Source organism: Pipra filicauda, unplaced genomic scaffold (assembly GCF_003945595.2).
Source record: "Pipra filicauda isolate LSUMZ 115617 unplaced genomic scaffold, ASM394559v2 scaffold7_size6619720_pilon, whole genome shotgun sequence".
NCBI lineage: Eukaryota > Metazoa > Chordata > Aves > Passeriformes > Pipridae > Pipra > Pipra filicauda.
Window position 1 is genome coordinate 1413480 of NW_024104976.1, and position 20891 is coordinate 1434370.

The window sequence follows — 20891 nt, forward strand, 5'->3', positions numbered from 1 at the left end:
CAGTTTTCATAGATGGTAATAGCAGATGTTTTAAGATTAACCCATTCTCTGATTCTGCCTGTTGTTCAGAACTGTCTCCATTATCCCTTGCTTTGCCCTTCTCAAATGCATCCTTTTAACTGTCCTCCCTCCAAAGGCAGTCTTTTCATCTCTCCCCATTGTGCCCAGACCCTTCTCCTCTCCTCTCCTCTCCTCTCCTTCTCCTCTCTTAGAGGGCTTGATTTACTTGACCTAAGCACTCTGTTCCACTTCTCCTGATTGTCAGAAACCAGAAATCTTCTCTAGTGATGGTATTACCAAGACGTGTCCCCTCTGAGGTTCCTGAAAAGATCTGGTGGTTTGCACTGGCTGTTGTTCATCTGCTGTGTTCAGATTTGGCAGAGTCCTCTCACAGAATCAGGAGCCTCTGAGAATTTGGGTTTGGCCTGAATTAGCAAGGGTAATGTACAGAAAATCTTTTCTGAGAGATCTCTAATTTGATGCAGACTTCTGGACATCAACTTGTGCTTAGCATCACAAAAATGTGCACAGGGCCAGCTCTTGCTGTGTCTTTTATGGCTGCAAGGGCTGTGACATGAGCAAACCTTGCCTTTGGTTTTCTTTGTAGAGAGCAGAGAAGTGGAAGTTTATGCAAGAGAGAGGGCACAGGAACCTAAGTTTCCCCTTGGAAGCAGGGTTAGAATATCTCTGGGGACTCCTGATGTACAGGACCTTTCTGCAATCACAGTAATTTCTCCTCCTGAGGAAGCAAGTTACTGTGGCCTGTCCTGTCAGAGCAGTCACAGCCTGGGGATGGTGAGGGGTGTAAGTGAGGTCGGAATTTATCAGTAATGTCAGCGACATTTTCTCTTGCTCCTACCGATTCCCTTAGTACAGCTAAGTGAATTATCTCATTAATTGTTCCTTATAAATTTTAATTGCTTGTTTACATGGTCAATGGATTATATTTAGTCCTTTTTAACAGTTTTGCATAAAATGCAAATGTTCTACCATATTAGAAGCAGAGCTGGGATTCAGCCACTAGAGTATGTTATTTGGATACTTCAAAATCCAACATTGCTTCATTATTTGTTCATTCTCATAGGGGGAACAGGTTGTCATATTGTACAACTCACAGATAATATACATTGTTGTTGAAACTTTCATACCAAGTCATCTTGCACAAATATACATTCTATCACTAGAAGAAGTTTTCCTGCTTAACATAATGTATTCCTAATGTTTGATTTGGCCTGCAGGTGCTCCTCCAATATTAGCATTAATGACAACAGTGATTATCTTATTTGTGGAGACTATAAAACTTCTAATGCTTAGCAAGGTCCTTCCAATTTTTTGAATGCTTCAGTTTAATCTTCCTTTTTTACAAAACACTCTAAACAAAACAATGTCCAGCACTTGAGAGGAAAAGCACTGAACAGCCCTGCTAACCCTGCAAGGTCCCTCCCAGTACTGAGACAGCTCATTGCTCCACAGCCTCTGTTTAATGGAGTACAGGGAAGAGAGAGCCACTGTAACACAGTATCATCTTTATTTCAATTTCAGTTTTCTCTGTCAATACATTTTAGTAAATCAACGTTTATACTGAAATATATATTTAGTATGGAAGAAAATAAGACTTTTATAATCAAAGAGTTTTCTTTTAATTAGTTCTTCAGAAATACATTTTGATAATAGCAACTGCTCATTACAATACAAACCAGAAAAGGCATTCATTTACTGTGGCATGGGAAGTACTGCCAGTTCCAAATGCTCCACATAGTTTCTTTAAAATTTTTACGTTCTTTAGGCCTCAACAAAAACCAAAGCTCCTCTTCCAGGTTTGGTAGCAAACAGACTGTTATTCTCCCCTGCTAACCTTTGGCCATCCGTTTGGTAATAAGATTTTTTTACATTTTTTAGGAACATGCTCAGCTTGTCAGTAGGCACCATTGACACAGTGCAGCCACCCCATCCAGCTCCAGTCAGACGTGACCCGATGGCCCCGAATTGCCTAAAAAAAAAAAAAACCAAGAAAAATCATGTAAAATAAACCAAAAAGGGGTGCTTTGTCATATATAAAGTGCATATAGAAAACTAAGATGTGTTTTGAGCATTCATGTCATCTGATTTTTCTGAGGTTCACTTGGTTGTATGCAACACTACAGCAATTTGCAGTTACCATTGTGGTCCAAAAAAAAAAAGTGCTGACGCCTTAAACTGCAAAATAGTAATTTCTGTCAGTTCCAAAAGTCCCCCTGTTTTGTAATGCTCCAGCATCAGCTGTTTTAAGGATCACAGCGCAGCTGAGATGAAGAAAGCAGGAGAAGAAAGGAATTGTGTTAGCAACATTCATAAGACATCAGAAGTGAAAACAGGAATACATGACAAAAATAACAAAAGAGGGTTCATAAACTAATTGCACAGGATGTAGGCATGCAAGCCATTTTCTAATGTGGCAAAGACAAATAGCTCTATTCTTCCAGGACAGATCTAAAACATGCTGAAGATTCACAGGCTTCTGCAGGACTGCTGAGCATGGCAGTCAAGAAAAGGAGAATTCAGAAACACTCAAAAAGCCATACAGAGTCACTGCACTCTGTGTAAATAAACTCACCTAAACATCTGTTTCTGCTGAATGGACAGAGTCAGGAATCTCTCTTTAGGGAAACCTCATGAACTTAAGAGACTGCCAGCAGTAGAGGTAAAGTAAGAACTTCGTCCCAAAAGAAAAAAATGCTCTTAATGAGGAGGGTGAATAGAAAGAACAATGACAAATAATGACATCCAAAATATAAACCATTCCCAGCCTCAAGATACTGGCCTGCTAGAAATGTCCTACAGCAAATCCCATGCCATTACACTGCAAGATTCAGATGCCATCCCATTAGAATTTAGTAGAATTATTTTCATTAGTTTGCTTACCTGTGGTCCTGATCTTTACTTAGATTCAGAAAAAGTAGGAAAATACCATGTAATAAATGTCTTTGGGGCTTTTCTAACCTAGTCAGAACAGAACCAGGCAGATTTAGAAAACTCATCTGAAATCTCATTCTCGTGGGAGATCTAATCTGATTTGCAAACAAATACTTTTGATGTGTTTCCAAGAGCCAGGCATGGAGAGATTTATCAGCCCCAGAGTGTGTCAGAGGGAGAGGCAGCGTCATGTGAGCAGTGTTGGAAAAGGACAGCTCATTCGGAGCTGTTGTAATTTTTCATGTGTGTATTTTATGTTAAATGAATCTGGTGTAGTGCTGGGTTAGTAGAGGTTTAGGTCATATTTCAAGCAAGTACTTACATATGTGTTTGATTCTAAACACACAACTCTTGAACAGAAACACTTTCTTCAGTGTGTCTGTGTGGTGCCACCCTTCATATTGACTCGATTTTATGTTCATTCTGCATTTCCTGTTGGTGTTCTATTTTACTTATTGTTATTCCTGTAAGCCACTCATTCTCTGATGCAATTTAGTAGTTTTTAGTCCATGGAGCAACCTCCTAAAACGAGCAGGATCCAATCCAGTCTCAGTTGCAATCAATAAGGTAATTCCCATCAACTTCATAAGGCCCAATCCACTTTTCAGAGTCTGCTAAATCAACTGTCTGTACTCATTTGGTCTGTTACCTCAGTCAGAACTTTGCATTTCTGATGGTGTCTGGCTTTTATTTTGGTAGGCAACTGAAATCCCTTCAGAATTGTTCTGAACCTTTTATTGATTTCGTAATTCTCTGTGGTCATGCTCATGCCTCATTTTTACTGAGTCATTTTAAAATACTTAGTTGAAATAAAGCATAATGTAGACAGAAAATATGCCTGTTGCAGAGCTGAAGTCACTGTGTTTCAAAATACTGCGGCTTAAGTGCCAAATGTGGTGATATGATCAGACACTTGGGGTTTTCTGCTGAGGAACTTGATGGGCAGTGCTGTAACATCTGAAACCTGGGTACCTTATATTACAGGAATTCAGAAGTGAGCACCTAATTCTGCTCTGCAAGAGATGTGGTGTCTGGTGGGTATTTAGATCCAACACGAGAAAGGTGTCTTTGGGACAGGTCTGAAACCATCTTGTTCGAGTCCTAATCAGTTCAGTGCCGAGCCAGGCCCCTCTGGTACAGTGGCATTTCTGGCCAGACACTCTCTTCTGGTGCACTGGCATCCAAATCACGGGTTTTGGAAGAGGAGTCTGAGCAGACGATTCTGTGGATGGGGAGCTCTCCCAGGCACTGGGCCCTGGGACTTCATGTGTGGGAAGTACCCTGTGCACTGCCTGGGCTGTGCTGCAGCGCCAGGACAAGGAATACTGGGAGAGGTAATGGAGTATCTGGAGCCCCGTGCTGGGGGCACTCAGCTCCCAGTCCCACGTTCTGGCCTTTGCTTCCTCAAGAGTTTATATATCTTTTTCCAGTTTTCACTGGATAAAAAGAGGGTGTGAGTGAGAGTAAAAACATGAGTACTGCAGCAAAGGAGAGAAGAATAAAAGAAGAAGAAGAAAAGTGGAAGTCCCATAGTTTGGTATATGGAAATGATAGGAAAGACATTGCAGTAGTTAATTTTAAAAATAATTGTGCTGTTAAGAAGTGAAAATTTGAAATACTCAAAATTATGAACTAGTTTTTCAGAAAGCATAGATGAGATGATGAGATTTAAATATATAAATGGAGAGGATTATACTTATTTTGCTTTGTAGCTTAGTTTGCATTTGAATACCATCTTTAAGCCTTTCTGGCCTTGTGAAAGGGCTACAACTTTTTGTTGAATTTTCAAGTTGTGCCATGACTGCAGGCTTTGCAGGTTTAAGAAATCATCTTTGGTGATGGTAAGAGTCTTGATAAAACACAGAATTGTCTTGGCCACCATAATGCACTTGGGTGTAATGTACAAACTGTATCCTTTAAAAGTGATCCGAGAGGATTCAGCTGTCTGTCAGGCAGTGGGCATGGCTGGGAACACAAGAATTATCAGGATTTTTAGCAACAGAAGATGGAGAATAAGAGAACGAAAGAAAGTTATGGGCAACACTAAGGACTCAGAGAGATTTCCAAGAGGACCTAACATATTCATGAGCTCACATCCAATTTTTTGTCCCTTAATTGTTTGGTAAATCTGCTGTGTTACCTACTTTAAAAGGCTAACAGGTAAAACAGCTATTAAGAGCATGAGGTAGGTTAGAGAAAAGTACAAGTCTTCTGTCTTTGCAAAACGAAAAGAAAAACCTGACCAACTAGTGGTTACAGTTTTCAGCACTACAAACCACAGCAAGTATGGATCCCTTTCTTTCTTGGCAGAGGTTGTGCAGTAAAACATAAAGATCTAGGCAAAACAGAAAACATCTGGATATGCAGATTATTCTTCACAGTTTAAACCTTGTAAGGAGAGAGCAGCAGTAGACTCAGGCAATTCTGTGGAATGTATTTTTGGAAAAGCTTTTTAAAGCTACAGGGCAGCTGTATATCATCGTAAGTAAAGAATGTAATTTATGTAGTTCCTGGCCATTTCTGTAATCACAACAGCCAAGTTTTCCTAGAGTGACTAGTGATTTTATGTCCCTTAGCTTCTTTAATGTACAACTTGAGAAAAGTTAAGACTTTTTTCCAAAAAATTGAGTGCTGGCTTAAGCTGCATTCATCTGGAATAGCTATACACTTTTAAAAATCTAATTACTGAATCAGAAAAAGATTTAATATTAAACTTCTAGAGAAGAAAGATACAGTTTTTAGGAAATACTCTTGATGGGACAAAACTGTAAAGAATAACGAACAAACAATTTCCTTGTTTCTGTTCAAAGACTATAATAAAAAAACCCAGATTAAATAATTTTAATATACCAATCAGACAACATTTCACATAAATGACACTCCACTGTGCTGCTTAGCTCTGCCCATCATACTGCTGTGGGCTCTTCTGCTGGTAAATTAGAAATCTGATGTAATGAGGGCACACACATCACTTTTTTCCTTTACTATTTATATTTTGCTCCCTGGAATTGGAAGTTTAATTTAATTTAGAAAAATCATAACTGCTCCTTTCCTTTGGGTTCTGTGGCTGTGTGTGTGCTACCTCCATGCCCAGGCTGGCTGGAGCAGCAGCTGTCTCGCCATGAAAGCACAGAGCTCAGCAGAAATGGGAAACAGTTTCCATGCCCATGCTGAGCTTTGCACTGACCCAGGCTGTCCCTGCCAGCCCTGCTGGGTCACTGCAGTGTAGCTCAGGTAACCCTGTGCAGGGCACACCTTGCCAGTTTATGCCTGGCCTGTTTTCCCCTGCGTGGGACAGGACAGTCTTCTCCCAGCATTTCTGAGAACAGGCCCGTTCAGAAGGATCCAAGGTGGGCATCCAAGTGAGGACACTTAAAATGGCTCAGCAGTCACTGGGTGCTACTGATGAGTTCTCAGCACTGGGTAGTTACTGTACCTAAAAACAATGCAGATGTTAAGTTTGAAGGCTCTTCCCCTGTCAGAGATGTCTCAGAACAGGCAGTGCCGACGCCTTGCATGGGATCAAGACTTTGTTACCCAAGATTTTTGAGCACAGTTTCTGTCTTCAGCTGATTCTGGAGATAGTTGTCCCTTCTCACACATGGATCAGCAGTTCCCTTTGAGCAGCTGGGATAACCCTGGTGGAATTGCCCCGCTGAGTGACTGTCACAGCTTATTGTGTTATGTGATCACCGTGTGACACAATAAACTGAACACAGCCCACGAGAAGGACCAAGAATTGTTCTGCTCAATTACTATCAGTCTGTCCAATGGCTATCAGGCTTCTCTGTGTTTTATCACAAAACAGCATGTGTAGCCCATATACAAAGTAATCTCTCAATGTCCAGAAGCCTTCTGTTCAATTTTTAAGTTCGTAGCTTTCTGCCTCAGAGGCCATTCCATCACGTCTGCAAAGGAAATCAAACTAACCTAAATAATCATCTGTATTGTACTCTATTGATTTATAAACCTGGAAAATGAGTATTGCAACTTAAAAAATCCATATGAGTATAGAAGTAAAAAAGCATATGGTAAATTGCATAGTTTTAAAATTCATATTTTCATTCTAAGCTAGATGAATTACTTAGTTAATAAAAGAAAAAGCCAGTTGCTGGTAAAGACACATTTCTGTAATCTTCATTTATAGGTGGTATTAATTTTTGGGGGGAGGGGGTTCTAGCTTCAAATTGAAACGGTTTATTTTCCTCAGAACTGGAAGATGTAGAGAAAGGATGGGATATTTGCCTCTAAAAGACAGTGAAACAACATTTCTTGACATGAGGCCTGCAAACACTTATGTCACCCTGCATTTCCCTTCTGGGAAGGCAGTAATGCTCTGGCTTAGGGTAGAGTTTCCCAAACTAAGCAGATCCTTCTCCAAGGAGAAGTAGGAACAATAACAGAGGAGCAGAATATGAAGGTGACATCACCAGGAGATATGATGGGAATGCAGGAAGCAGCAGGGACAGGGTGGCTGGGGCAGAGGCAGGAATGGAGTAGTGGTGGGATCACTCAGGTGGGCAACTGTCTATTCCCTCAAGTCACTGTTAGAATGATCACCAACCACTGAATTCCTTCTCTAGGCACTGAATTTAGATCAAAGTCAGCATAAGATGTCTGTCTCATGATTATAAATGTACCAGAAAAATGAAAATTAGGAGGGACTGAAATGTGTACATTGTTTCATGCTGACCTTGTGGTAGGGATGAAATACTGTGTAGAATGTGAGTACTTAAGTACTTGTTTTTACTTTCTGTATTGATACATGGTTGTACCACATCTGATCCTCCCCTGCAGCAGAGTCATGAAAACAACAGCCTGCTGCCACAGCAACCTGTGTGGGGGAGAAGAGAAGGGACAAAATGACACTCAGGGAACGTGCTTTGGAGTTGAGAGGGCTTGTTTCATCATGGCCAAACTGAGGAAGGGATCCAACCTAAAAGAATGATGTTAGAGCAAAGATGGAGAGTAAATAATATGTGGAAAGCTCAGACGCAGTGCAGAGAGAAGCAGAGTGTCAGCTCTTGTAACAGTTAACACACATCTTTTGAATAGTGAAATGCTGTCCAACCTATCTGATACGCTAGACAATATATTTTTAATTAAAAAAAATGCAAATAGCATTTCACTACATTTCATTATGATTTCAAGGCAACCTAAGATTGTAGAACAGCTTGCTTATGCCCTGCCACTCCCTTGGTGGCAGTACTGAAATAGTTAAGAAACAAAAAGAGGGCAGATTTAGATTAGATATTGGAAAGAAATTCTTTTCTGTGAGAGTGGTGAGACACTGGCACAGGTTGCCCAGAGAAGTTGTGGATGTCCCATCCCTGGAAGTGTTCAATGGGTCTAATGAAAGGTGTCCCTGCCTGTGGCAGGGGGTTGGAACTAGATAATCTTTAAGATCCCTTCCAACCCAAACCATTCTATGATGCTGTAACTCTAAGAAATACAGAAGAAGTAAAAGAGTTCAAATAGAACAAGTAAAATAATGTTTTAAGAAAATGAGTTATGACTTCTTCTACAACTTAAAAAGGAATAGCTAAGAGTCTAACGTAACACTTGTGACGATGAGTCAGTCCAAAAGCAAAATCTGTAATAAAGCCATAAACTGAAGCTTTCATCTGAAACTATTACCCAGATGTCAGCAGGGAAACAATTGACCATGTAATGTCCCTGCAGGAGATTAATTTTGTAATAAGAGACAAGAATACTTTCATTTTAAGATTGCAATAGCCAACCATGTCATATTTTCTCATCAATTCAAACAGTATTCTCAACAGACGATTCCTCTTCCTTGTGGTCAGAACTTACAGGCAGATGTCGACCAGCCGATCCAGTTCGGGACAGCTGCACTCGTACATCTCCCTGCAGCTGATATGGCTCTGGTTCATTAATTCTCCCAGCAGCTGGAGTGCATTGGCAGGTGCTTTGCTGCATATCTTCTGAAATTCCAGCACTCTGGCAGCTTCACTGTACACGTGCTTTGCACGCTGGTATAACTTAAAGGTGGAGACTAAACAAAAGGAAAACTGTGTTACTATCCACTACAAAAGGAACATGCAAAAACATAGAATTGTGTTTTTTAGTAATTCGTATTTTGTGTTAGAACTTTCTAGGCTAAAAGTCTTCTTCAAAAGCTCACATCTTCTTTAAAAGCCCTAATAAAAACAGTGTTCGCAGAAGCAAGGCACAAGTTCGAGGGTTGGCAGCGACAGCCTTAGGGCATTAATCTACAGCTTTCAGGTTTTCAAATCCCAGCAGAAAGGAGGCAGGAGAACACCTGGAGGGTCCCCTGTGCCCTGCAGGCAGCTGTCAGCCAGCACCTGCTGGCCCAGGGCCTGGTGTGTGGCTGCTCCAGGCCAAATCTGCAGCATTATGGAACTGTGTGGACAGACCTTTGCTTGAGAGAAAAACACCACAAAAACCACAACACACTTTTTTTTTTTTAAACAGTAACACAAATGCTCTTTCCCTATTTTGTGATGCACAGGTAACAGAGCCCTTTCAAATATTTTCCCAATGATACAGGCTTACCCTGACTGTAAATAATACTGGATTAAAGGTACAGCGAAGAGCACAGATGCTTTCACTTTGGTTTTCAGGGTTTATTTTTGGTGTATGTTACTTGCCAGAGTGTTAGTGTTGCCTGTGTGGATGAGATGTCAAGCCCAGACAGGTACTGCTTGGTACTGACCTACTAAGATCAAAGACTAGTGCAAGGATTTTGGCTAAAATTTTTCTGTTGGGCCATGAAAAAGCCATTCCTCTGGGAAGGGCTGGGGGGTGCCCAAACCTGTGCGGCCATCAGGGTAGAGACCTTCATCAAGCCTGAATAATGGGGCATAAAAAGGAAGGAGATGGCTTTGGCTAAAGGCTCTGCAAGCCACTCATATTTACAGGAGGGTTTGGTTTGCAGCTAATATCTGAGAATTGATCTGCCTTTCCCAAGCTCATGCTGTAGTTCATTGTTTTCCTCTCCCAATATAGTTCTGTTTGCTTTAATACCATGGCTACTATTAAGGAAGTATTGTTCACCAAAAGCATGCATGACATAATTTAATTTATGATTAAATTGGTTTGCTTGAGCTGTTTGGGTGGTAAATATTAAATAAGTGGACTTTAACCTCTGTGTGGAGCACCTACTGTTTCATCATAGCACACCTTTCTTAGAGCACCTCAGAACATCCCTCGTTTTCTTTCTACATGTAAATTCTCCTTTAGAGCGAGGTTTCTCTCCTCATTTCAGCTCCTGGTCTCTCTTACTTTCAAAAATGGCTGATGAAACACTCAAATAGAGGTAAAAGGAGAAGAGAGACAAGCCCTGTATTTAAAATAGAACTTGCTGTCTAACCCAGACACATGGAGTTCCTACTTGGCTGTTCTGTGGAGACGGCAAACTTCTGGAACCACTTCTGACACTTTCAGCAATCTACGTTTGCAAGTATGTGTAGAAATCTTCTTTAAAAGACTGGAAATAAAATTATGTCCAGTATGAAGTTTCTCATATGTACACTCCAGGCTGCAACCCTTACAGACTAAAACTTCATCAGCACCTCTATAATCCCTTTTTTATTTCTCCAGAGGATTTCACAACTATAAATGCTAAAAATACAGTGCTGAGAAAGACACAAGTAGTCTAAAATGAGAGAGAAACACTGAACATAGCAGTCTCCTGCTACTGCTGATATTGCTTCTGCTCCTATTTATTTTGTAATTCAATACAGTCTGCTACTGAGAAACCCTGTGCTGCTTGTGTTTTGAACAAGACTTCTGAATGCATTTCAAACTAGGACAGAAATGAGAAAATTTAGTGCCCCCCAGAAACATGGACTTGAGAGTATCACACAGGAAGAGCATATTTTGGTTTCCGATTTTATTGCTGCTGGAGTTAGTTGCACTGTGTTTTGCAGAGTGGTGCCTTGGTATTTTTGAATGTTGAAGAAAGGCAGCTTGGCCTATTTTTAAGGATGGTTTCTCTTTAAATATTCTTTTCTTATAAGCCATTGTTTTAGAGCAAGGAGCTTTCTAAATGTGCATTCGTTTAGGGAATATCTAAAGTTGCGTGAGAGATTGCCATAGCTCACACTCTCTTGTAAATCACCATTGAACAGTAGTAACCCAAAGAATGAACTGAAAACATGTCTGGTTTCAATTGTCAGGCAACAGACTTGCCAAAGGCTGTGATTGATTCGGAGACCACCCTTTGGTAGAGCAATGCTCTACTGGCCAGATTACCTTCAAAATCTCTGGGGTTGTGTTGTGCTCATCACGTTAGGAATTGGCAACCGGGATGGGCGCTTGGGCTCCTGGCGGCCGGCCAGGCCTGAGCCGTGTCCTCGACAGCGCCGGCTCCCAGGAGAGCCTCCCAGGGCAGGGGGGAATGTGCTACCTTGACACTGCTCCCTCTCCATGGGAACACTGCCCTTCCAGACAGCTCCAGGCTGAGAAAGAGTGGCTGGCTGTTCTTCGCAGACTCCTTTGTGGACATTTACCCAGTTAGTAGTGGTTAAAGGCTGGGATCCTTACGTTGCCTGTTGGTCAGTTATAGGCAGCATTTTATTTCAAAATAATCATGTTTGTGTTTAAAAAAAATTTTTATAGCTTGCTTTTCCTCTCTGACAGTGTACTTTTCAGACAAAATTATCTTCAGGGCAGCAAACACCTCTGTACTCTTTAAATCTTATTCTAAAGTAATGAAATGATTCGTGTATTTTGAGCTTTCAACACCAAATGCCTCTGACAATACAGAAATTCTCTTCTGTCTCTTCTGTTTGGATGGGTAGTCCACCCAGCCATCTCTATCTAATGGAAGATAGCAGAGCACACACGGTGTTTCCAAAAATTGCATCTATATTGGAATCTCCTTGCCATATTGCAGCCAGTGTATTAGCTCCTCATAAAGTCTGAATTAATAGGACATGTCAGAGAACTATGGAGGCTGTGATTTTAGAAGAAACTCATCAGAATCTGTGTGCTTCACGGGGTCACATTTTTTGACAATTACAAAGGACTGATTTCTTAAGTCATACTCTGCCACTGTTAAAAGAAACAAAACCAGAGGGCCCACTCCTGCTTAGTTTATATCTGAGCTAGGGCTGGAGTGCTCTGAAAGAGGAAAAGCTGAAGCCCTCAAAGAAACCCCTGCAGTGTTGCACAGGACTGGGTTATATGGTCTCACCCTCTGTGGTGCTCAAAGGAGAGCAAAAGAGCAAATTCTTAAAAGCATGTGGATTCTTAAATCAATTACAATGTCTGGAAATTATGTAATAAAACTGAAAATGTAAATATACTTTCCTAATCCAGCAAACTATAATAAAAGGCCTGGTTTCTCCCATTTCAACTTATTTACAAGTTCTCTGAACCTCAGGTTTGCTCCTTTGCAGGGGATTTCTGTCATGTCACCCAAATAGATTCAACTTCCTTACAAACCACCAAATGCCCTTAAAAGAAAAGTGCCATTTTTCAGGGCACCAATAGCTCACACTGCAGCAAGAACCTTCCAAGTTCCTAAGACCCAGCAGAATAACATTAATGAAAGTTTATCCAAAATCCCTATAAAATATCTAAATAAACAAAAATCTGGGCTATTTGTCCCAAATAATTGTGGGTTAACTAAATATAACAGAAATGTTTACTGTGGATTTTCAACTGTATGGTCATATTTTTAATTTTAGCTTTACAAAAACTGTGCAAACCTGTCCACTCCATCTACAGGGATTTTTTTTTTTCTTTATAAGTAAACCTTGTGGCTTCTCAGCAATTCATATTATTTGTTACAACTTCAACTTCAGCAGATTCCTTTCTTTAGAGGCTTCCTGTACAATTCTGTCTGACCTTTAGCTAAAGACCAACCTCTTCAGGCTATATATTTTTTTTCTAGTTGCTTTGGCAGCTTCCTAAGATACGTTTCACTGTAGATTAATGAGCTGCACATGGCTGATGGGACTGTTAGAGATTTACAACCGGAAAAACCCACCGATGCAAAATCATGTAGGGGACAGTTTCTCCCACCACTCCTCCCATGGAATAGGACCCTTCTCTGTTAGACATCCTGCTGATTGAACATGATGAGGGTGAAGGTTTCTGGCTCAGAATGTATATAAGAAAATGCTGCCAGATGGATTTAATTTGAGCCAGATTGTGAACCCCCTACTTGAAGTGGGGGGACTCTGCTGGGACTGCTCAAGTAACTGTTTGCAATCTGGTTTTCTGAAAATAAACCAGGGGACGAGTCAGCACTGGATTCAGTGACCCATTTAGCAGACACCTGTTTCAAGATTATGATAATCACTGGTTTGAAGTGATTTTTCATCCAGAGCTGGATGAAAAGCTTTAACAAGGCTTTTGCAACTAACCTTGTTGACTATTCAGTGCCTGTACCTCACCTGTGGCACACCCCAAAGACCTGAATCCTCCGGGTATGGGATTGGCCTGGAGCAGCCACCTCTCTGTTTTTGTGGAAGGGAATGGTATGTTCCCAAATCTTTCCATGATATGGATCAGGCCAAGGCTGAAGTAGGCACCTGGACCCTTAAGCTGGGAAGTGCTCTTAGGTCTGCCAGTTTGGAGGTAACTTCTGTTCATGTAGGACATCTCCTGGTGCACAGACAGAGCTGCCTCACAGAGCACCCGGGACCCCCTTCACCTACACCTGTCTGTGCAGGGAACGTGGAAACTGTTCTGCACTGAGATCACCATCAATACCCATGAAAGGCTATTCAAGCACCACTCATTGAGCTGCAGCACAGACTTAGAATTCTCTTTCCAGGGGACAAACTGGAGTTAAACAGCCAAATCCGCATAGCAAATGGATGCCTGCTCCTCCAATGGCGATTTCATTCCCGGGTTTAAATGTCAAAATTAGACTGCAATTTTATACATAAAAAGGAAAAATGAGTTTGAAAATACCTCATTTAAGAAGAAAAAAAACATTTCATGGTTAAAGGAATACACTGTTTTACAGGAAAATATCCTTTTGTGGTGAAGCTTATAAATACTTAATGTCCCACAATCACCACACACTACAAGTTCTGTGAAGCACTCAAGTCCAAGCCAAAGTTATGGCACAGTGCACCTTAAAAAGTAATAAATATTATTTTTCTAGAGATGTTCAGAAGCCACAAGTGCAATCCATGTGTAAACATTTGCAAGGGAGCTTTAAACTCGGGATTTTGAGTTGGCCAAGGAACAACTGTAAGAAGTTTAGAGAGGCTTTATAAACCCTCTGTGCTTCTCCAAACGTGGGGAACAAGTGGGCTGTACAGTGGGGAACTGCAGAAATCTTAGAGTACTTGCCTATAAAAGGGATGCAAAGTTGCTGTGTGCTTCCAGACCTGGCCTGGGACTTGCCCAAAGCCTGTCCATACCATTTTCCTTTGAGATACAGAGTTTTTCTCTGGTCATCATTATATCCTGATAAAACTTTGTTGCTGTCACTGAAGAAGTAGCGGAGGGAAAGCTGGACTTAAGGCTAAAATAATACTTAAACATGAGGTACAATGCCAGTAAAAAACAGTATTTGTAATGATAACTAGATATTATTCAAAGCCCAGATAATGTAACTGGGCTTTGAATAATAGAAAAAATTAAAACTACTGACAATATCTATTCAGCCACAGAAAAAACTCAGAATGCAATAAATTATATAAATGGAAATTTGCATGTAAATAATTTACCCTTAACATTATAATATTTTATCAAAAAAGTTGATAGAATGTATACAAAGAAAGAAAGATATCCTAAATGTTATGGTTTGTTCTTCACGTTGAACAAAGAAGTTCAACAACGCTGAAATTCTCTGCAGAGGTTACTGATTGGATGGTATGTTTTCTCTCACATGAAGAAGCCAGGCATTGTCATTAAAATAAGAGTGGGAAAGCAGAGGGGAAATAAGAAAAGTATTTTAATCAAACAGCCTGCGCTTTTCCAAAGCCAGTGTAACACGTAATCCATGTACTGTGTAAAAAAAACAAACTCTGGATTTAGATTCTTTCTTTCTGTGTCTGTCTTGTTTCTTCTTTGCATATGTTTTACAGAAATCTGTTATTTAATTTTATATTGTACATGCAAAGACGCTTTCAGCATAACCCTTTTTAATTGGTCTTATCAAATGAAATCGTGGTCATGCAAGTTTAAGAGATTCTGTTCAGCAAACATCTGCAAATGGTATTCAGAGCTACAGTATAAAATTTCCTTTGAGTTTCTTCTATAGCTTTTATGTCTCAATTTTTTATCCAGACTTTGTTTTTTGAAAAAAATCAAGATAACCTGTATAAACAACTCGATTCTACGGAACTGTAGAATTTTGTTTTACAAAGCAGGTATAAGGAGTATAAACAGCTGTAAGTTAATAGTCTTGTATTGCTTCGTGAAGGGGAGAGTACGGGGACAGCGTAAGAGATTTACAACCTTGGAGTTTCCCATGACAATGTTGCAGAGTGCAGGTACCTGGTTCAGTATATTCCTCGTGTACAGACAGCACAGAGTTATCAAAACTCTTTCTATGGAGATAAAGAGCTAGATTAAGATATCCTAGTCCATCCTGGTACCCTCTGGCAGTAAAAGTTTCATACTGCCTGATACCACTGGGGTGCAAAACAGGTTATAGATTCAGGACCTGGTCCTTGGTCAACATATAAAACTTACAGTCAGTCTAGATAGATGGATTATTTAAATATGTGTCAGTATAGATAGCTGTATTATGGATTTATATACATCAAATGTATACATTCCTGAAAGCAGTCTTGGCAAGGACTGGCAAGGATATAAGTCAGCTACAAAAAAATAGAGCTATTAAGGCTACAGAATGGAAAAAAGGAAGAAGGATTTTGTGTAGTTCTTAAAGAAAGATTCTGATCTCAATTGGAAACCTGTTATGAATGCAAATGAATTATTTAATAAATTCTTTATTAGTCATTATTATTAGTGACCTTTCCAGGATCCATTCCATGTGTGACAATGCTCATGACTGTATGGTATAATCATAAACAATAATACAAGGGAAATACTTTAAAGAGTAAATTGTTCACCTCCACCAACATTTTCCTAAAAGAAAAAGAAATATTGATAGTGACAGAAACTTCTTTCTCAGGAGAGACCCAGATGATTTGCTGCCCAGTGCATTTTTAGGAATTTATCAGTCCAAAAACAGAAGCACAAGCCCATCTATGCTGGTCTTTAACACCAGTTAAATGAGAGCAAACAGGCTTCATTTTAATGACTCTGCAATCATCCAAAATGTTCAGTTTTGTTGTACTTACTGCCTAAAAAGGAAGCCTAGTTTAGACTTTTCCCTTGAAAACAATCTGGGTTATTTAGAAATGACTCAAACAGCACAGGCTAATCTAAAATACTAAGGGATCTGCTATTTCCATAATTTTAGAAACAGTTCAATCAAAATCAAATTTTTGCTCTATTTTTTCAGTCACAAATTAGAATGAAAATATCAGTTGATGATGATATCAATTCTTTCAGTTGCTAACCAAGATTCTGGGTGAGTATTCTGGCAAGACTTCCACCTGCACTACTTATTAATGCATAACCTTTTTATATAATACAAACATTGTACAGTAAAGCCCACCATTTCATATATGCTTACCATCTTGAATGTTTTGACTAAGGATCTGAGAGTGGAGCTCCTCCAGGCTAATTCCCAGGCATTTACAAATTTCCTCTGTGCTGTAAGGCTCAGGATGTAATACCTCCTCGACAATGGTCAGCATTTCCTCTAGGCTAACTCCTAGCTTGGTTTGCACATCATGGAGCCTCAACATTTTTTTCCAATCCAAGCCTTTTGACTTTGAGAGAAGCTGAAATTAAACAAACAAACAAACAAACAGAAAATATTGTACTTTCCTGTTTCGAACAATTAATTATCTGTAAATACCTTTAGGGCCCATTTTCTCTTCTCACTTCTTAATTGGGAACCATCAGAAACTTTCTATCAGTATGCAGCAGGCAATCATATTTATTTATAAAAGGTCTGTGAATGACAGCTATTCTTCCCTCAAATCAGATACTGTCTGTAAAAATCCTACTGGCATTATTTGTGTGGAATCAAATAAATGATTTATCCTTTTCCATGAACTTTGTTACTTCAAGCACTTACTTACCTTTTACAATCCCATCTGGACAACTGCTTGTAAAAATGCTGTGATATTGTAACACTAACAGTCCTTAAAAAGTCTATTTCTGTACCATTAGCATTCGCTCTAATGTTTAAATCTCAGTTTGACCTTTCCAATATGCTCCTGGAATTTTCTGATGAACACTGAGGTTGTCATTAAAACCCTTGCTCATAATAGCCTTAAAAATATGAAAGTGATCATAAGATTTGTTTGGAGAATAACTGTAACCTTTCTCAATCTCTAGAGTTTAAGGTACATTTTAAGTACCTTCTTTTAATATCCAATTTAAAGGGACTTTTGAGCCTTTACAGGAACATTACGATGTGTCGGTCAGAATCTGTTCCATTCCTACATGGTTGCTGTGAGGTTAATTAGTTATAGATGCATCTGCTTTCCTCATTGCTGGCAATGATATCGTGCTCTGTGGATCTTTGTGATGTTTTGGCAATTGACAGTAGTTACTTCAACACCAGAATCCTGAAAGGCAATATGCCAAACAGGCTTTTCCCTGGAAAGCTGTTGTATGTGTTGATGCTCTCACGTGCCTAATGAAAATGGTTGAGCAAAGCAGCTTTCCTCACAAGGGGAAATATTTTTGATGTTATGAATTATGGAAGAATATTAAGTGGTCGCTCTGGGATCCTACTGACATATCAGCTTTAATTTCAACAGACTGCTGCAAAGCGAGACACAGATTAGCAGGGATACACCACTGTCGTTTTACTGTGTTCATAAGCACATGGCTCATCTCCAGTTCTGCACCATTTAAATTGAGATTAAAATTTCCAAGTATGCCAGATCAGGCTGTATGTTTGCAAAGACTTTAAACCAGTGCAGCAAGATCAGAGAGTGAAATCCTTTTTCAAGGTTCAAACCTCTCATCAACGGGGCCAAGATTTCACCCAGTGTGTTTTGTTACTCTTTTCAGTAAGCGCTGGTTTTGAGCGAGATTTGTTTGAAATCATTTGTGTCTCGATTCAGCAAAGCCACTTAACTTCCTGGTTAAAAAAGTCATGGGATTTACATACATGTCTGAAATGTATTTGCTTTGTTCTGTGCAAAGTTACAGCATGAAATTTAGGCAGAAGATCCACTGCCCAACTATCTGGCGTAGATTATCGCTCTTCTCCAACAGTGCCTTTGCAGAGGCTCCTCCAGTTTTGCTTTATTACAGTATCTAAAAATTAACTACTTTTGGTGCCATCTAGTGACTTGCTGAGATTTATATGAGGCTCAGCAGAGCAGAACAAACAAAATCCAATCAAAATCCTAATCATATAACTCTGTCGCCATTTAAACATAATTTTCTCTGTTCAATGGTAGGGAAAGAAGCAGTACTGTTTAGTGGCTAATGCAGAAATCAGGGAGAGAAATTTTCTTGTAAAAGAGTGATTAAGTCACTTCTGGTCTCCTTTTCAAAGGCCTTGAGTACCTAGAACTCCACAGCCTTTATGTAACTCTATTTTAGCTTACTTACTGGTAAGTTAGAATAACAATTATTGCTTCATTTTACTTAAATACTTAAATATTTTGTATGGTGGTGCACCTTTGTGTCATGTTTTTAGATCTGCTTCAAGGTGCTAAATGAATGGAAATGTTTTTCCTTGTGCTTTAATCCTAATAGTCAGCATCCCCTAGACTTTACTACCAGAAATTAAACAGAACTAGGAATTTATAAACAATAATGTTCTATATGGCAACGAAAATTCTCCTACTTCCTTTTTGAATAAATAATCCCCTGCAGAAATATACCACATGCATTGTCACATCTGTTCCCATTTCTGTACTTCAAGGGAGATGCTGTATTTCAGGTGAGCCAACTAGGCTGGGGTTTTACAGGTCAAATGTTCCAAATGGAAACCGACCTTGTTGGGCCATTGGGCACAGCTTTGCTGCAAAGGTCTGTCCTGATTCCAGCAAAGCTTCTATTCTAACAGCACTGGGAAAAATGTTATGGGCAAACAGAAATGGTTTTTGAAAACAGTCTAGCTGCAGCAGCTCACATTGTAATGGACACAGAACAGAAAAGGGGAAAAAGAATCCCATCTCTTTAATGTACAAAAGTAATCCCAATACTGCTTCCACAGTTGGATATTTTCTTCATGATCTCTGACTAGATGGATTAAATATGTGGACATCATGCAGCTGGCTCTTAACTGCCAGGATATAGCATCTGTGGGCTTTATTGTCCTTTATTGTTCAACAGGCACACTGGAGCACTGTAAGTAACTGAGAGGAAAACATACTTGGTAAACGATGGGACAAATATAAATAAAAGAAAGTCTGACTAGGAATAAGTCCAGAAATACTTCTGTAGCCACATCACTTTCTTACACATTACATTTCTACAATGCCATCTGAGCATCTTTCCACATTTAACAAACACTAGTTGGTGAACTCTATGGCATTCCAGTTGCAGACATTCTTGGCACAGGCTCCAGCTGACAGCGGAGGGAACCACACACAGCGAGCGGGGCAGAGCTCCCCAGCGCTCCTGCAGCACCCACCGGGTGAGGCTTCGCAAGGATGAGGTACAAGGTAATTTTCTTTGGAATTGTGAGTGCTCTGCAGAATGTAAGTGTCTTTAAACACACCGAGTGCAAGAAAGCACTCAAGAGGCTGCTACAAGAATAGAGAAAGGGATGAAAAAAGAACTGAGAACAAGAATGACTCTCCAGAAGGGAAGGAAAAGGAACAGAATCTAAGAAAGATAATTTTGGGAGGATGATCAAGAGTTCACTTGGTGTAGGACAGACTGATATCAAAATGTTTTACATTACTGCCAAAAGGAATATATTGTGTTGGCATCTTTACTTACATAGAGCTTTCTGCAAGCAGTATGAAATTCTAGAATTACCTAAAGCAGAAAGGGGGGGAAAAAGCCTATCCTAAGGCACTTACAATGAGAATTTCTTTTAAAGCATTATTCTAAGGCCCAGCATGTTATTTCATAGTTCCATTAGCTTAATGGTGCTTAAAAGACTTCCCTGTTTCCACTTACATACCTGCCCTCCTTCACCCCACTGTGACCTCTTCCTAAAGACACTCTTTTCCTGGCTCAACGTGTTTTTATAGTGTGTTCAACTTTCCATCTGGGTAGCATATGTTTAAAAACAGACAGGTGTATGTTGTTAGTCTCCTTACAATCAAGCATCTGCTAAAAGTACCTTTTTAGAGATTGCATCATAGCTGACAGGAATGTTAAAAAAAAAGATCTTTCCTTACTACCTTTTTAGTTTACTGCACAGGACTAATAATTTAAAGCACTTTAGAAAGCTGTGATTCAGGTCACAAAATCTGGTATATGGAACAATACTTCAAAAGCTCTTACAGCTTAATGCACTCATTGTTGCACTTTGCCTTTTAGAATAGATCATCTGTGAAGGCTCTCTATTCTTATGCAAAAAACCAAATTTCCAAAAGAAGCTCTTCCTAAAAAACACATATTTAGTGAAGTAGCTATCCTAAATTAGAAGTCTATCAGTTATACCAGAATTATCATATAGGCAGGTCCTTATATTTGTTTTCTCAGTGGCATAAGAATCTTTTTATTAGCTTCAGTGACAACAGCTTTAACTATGGTCATTGGTGCTATTAGTTTTACCTCATCTTATATACAACTGAAATGCAGCTATTTTTTTTATACTTGAGTTTATAGCCCATTGAAAAAGTCATCTGAGGTTTAGCTTCCCTCCTCGAAAAATATCTCAACACATTATTTTATAATACATTTTGTCAGTATTTGATCATGTCTTCTACTGTTTTTTTAGCACTAACTAAAACATAAAAGAAATTACTGTTTTATAGAAT

At 39.5% G+C, this 20891-nt stretch overlaps 1 protein-coding gene across 5 annotated transcripts in view; it reads right to left on the minus strand.

Annotated features, from left to right (window-relative positions):
- Nucleotides 1-1506: 1506 nt before the first annotated feature.
- Nucleotides 1507-20891, minus strand: part of GALK2 (galactokinase 2) — a 48323-nt gene continuing 28938 nt past the window's right edge. For 4 of the 5 annotated variants that reach the window (XM_027732107.2, XM_027732105.2, XM_039390086.1 and 1 more), the window contains 3 exons: nt 16553-16763; nt 8767-8968; nt 1537-1990 (listed from right to left, as the gene is read on the minus strand). In XM_027732107.2, the coding sequence (XP_027587908.1) occupies nt 1783-1990; nt 8767-8968; nt 16553-16763 (621 nt within the window). In that variant the 3' untranslated portion in view covers nt 1537-1782. Of the gene's footprint in view, nt 1991-8766; nt 8969-16552; nt 16764-20891 lie in introns of all 5 variants that reach the window. The other variant, XM_027732103.2, reaches the window with a different exon arrangement.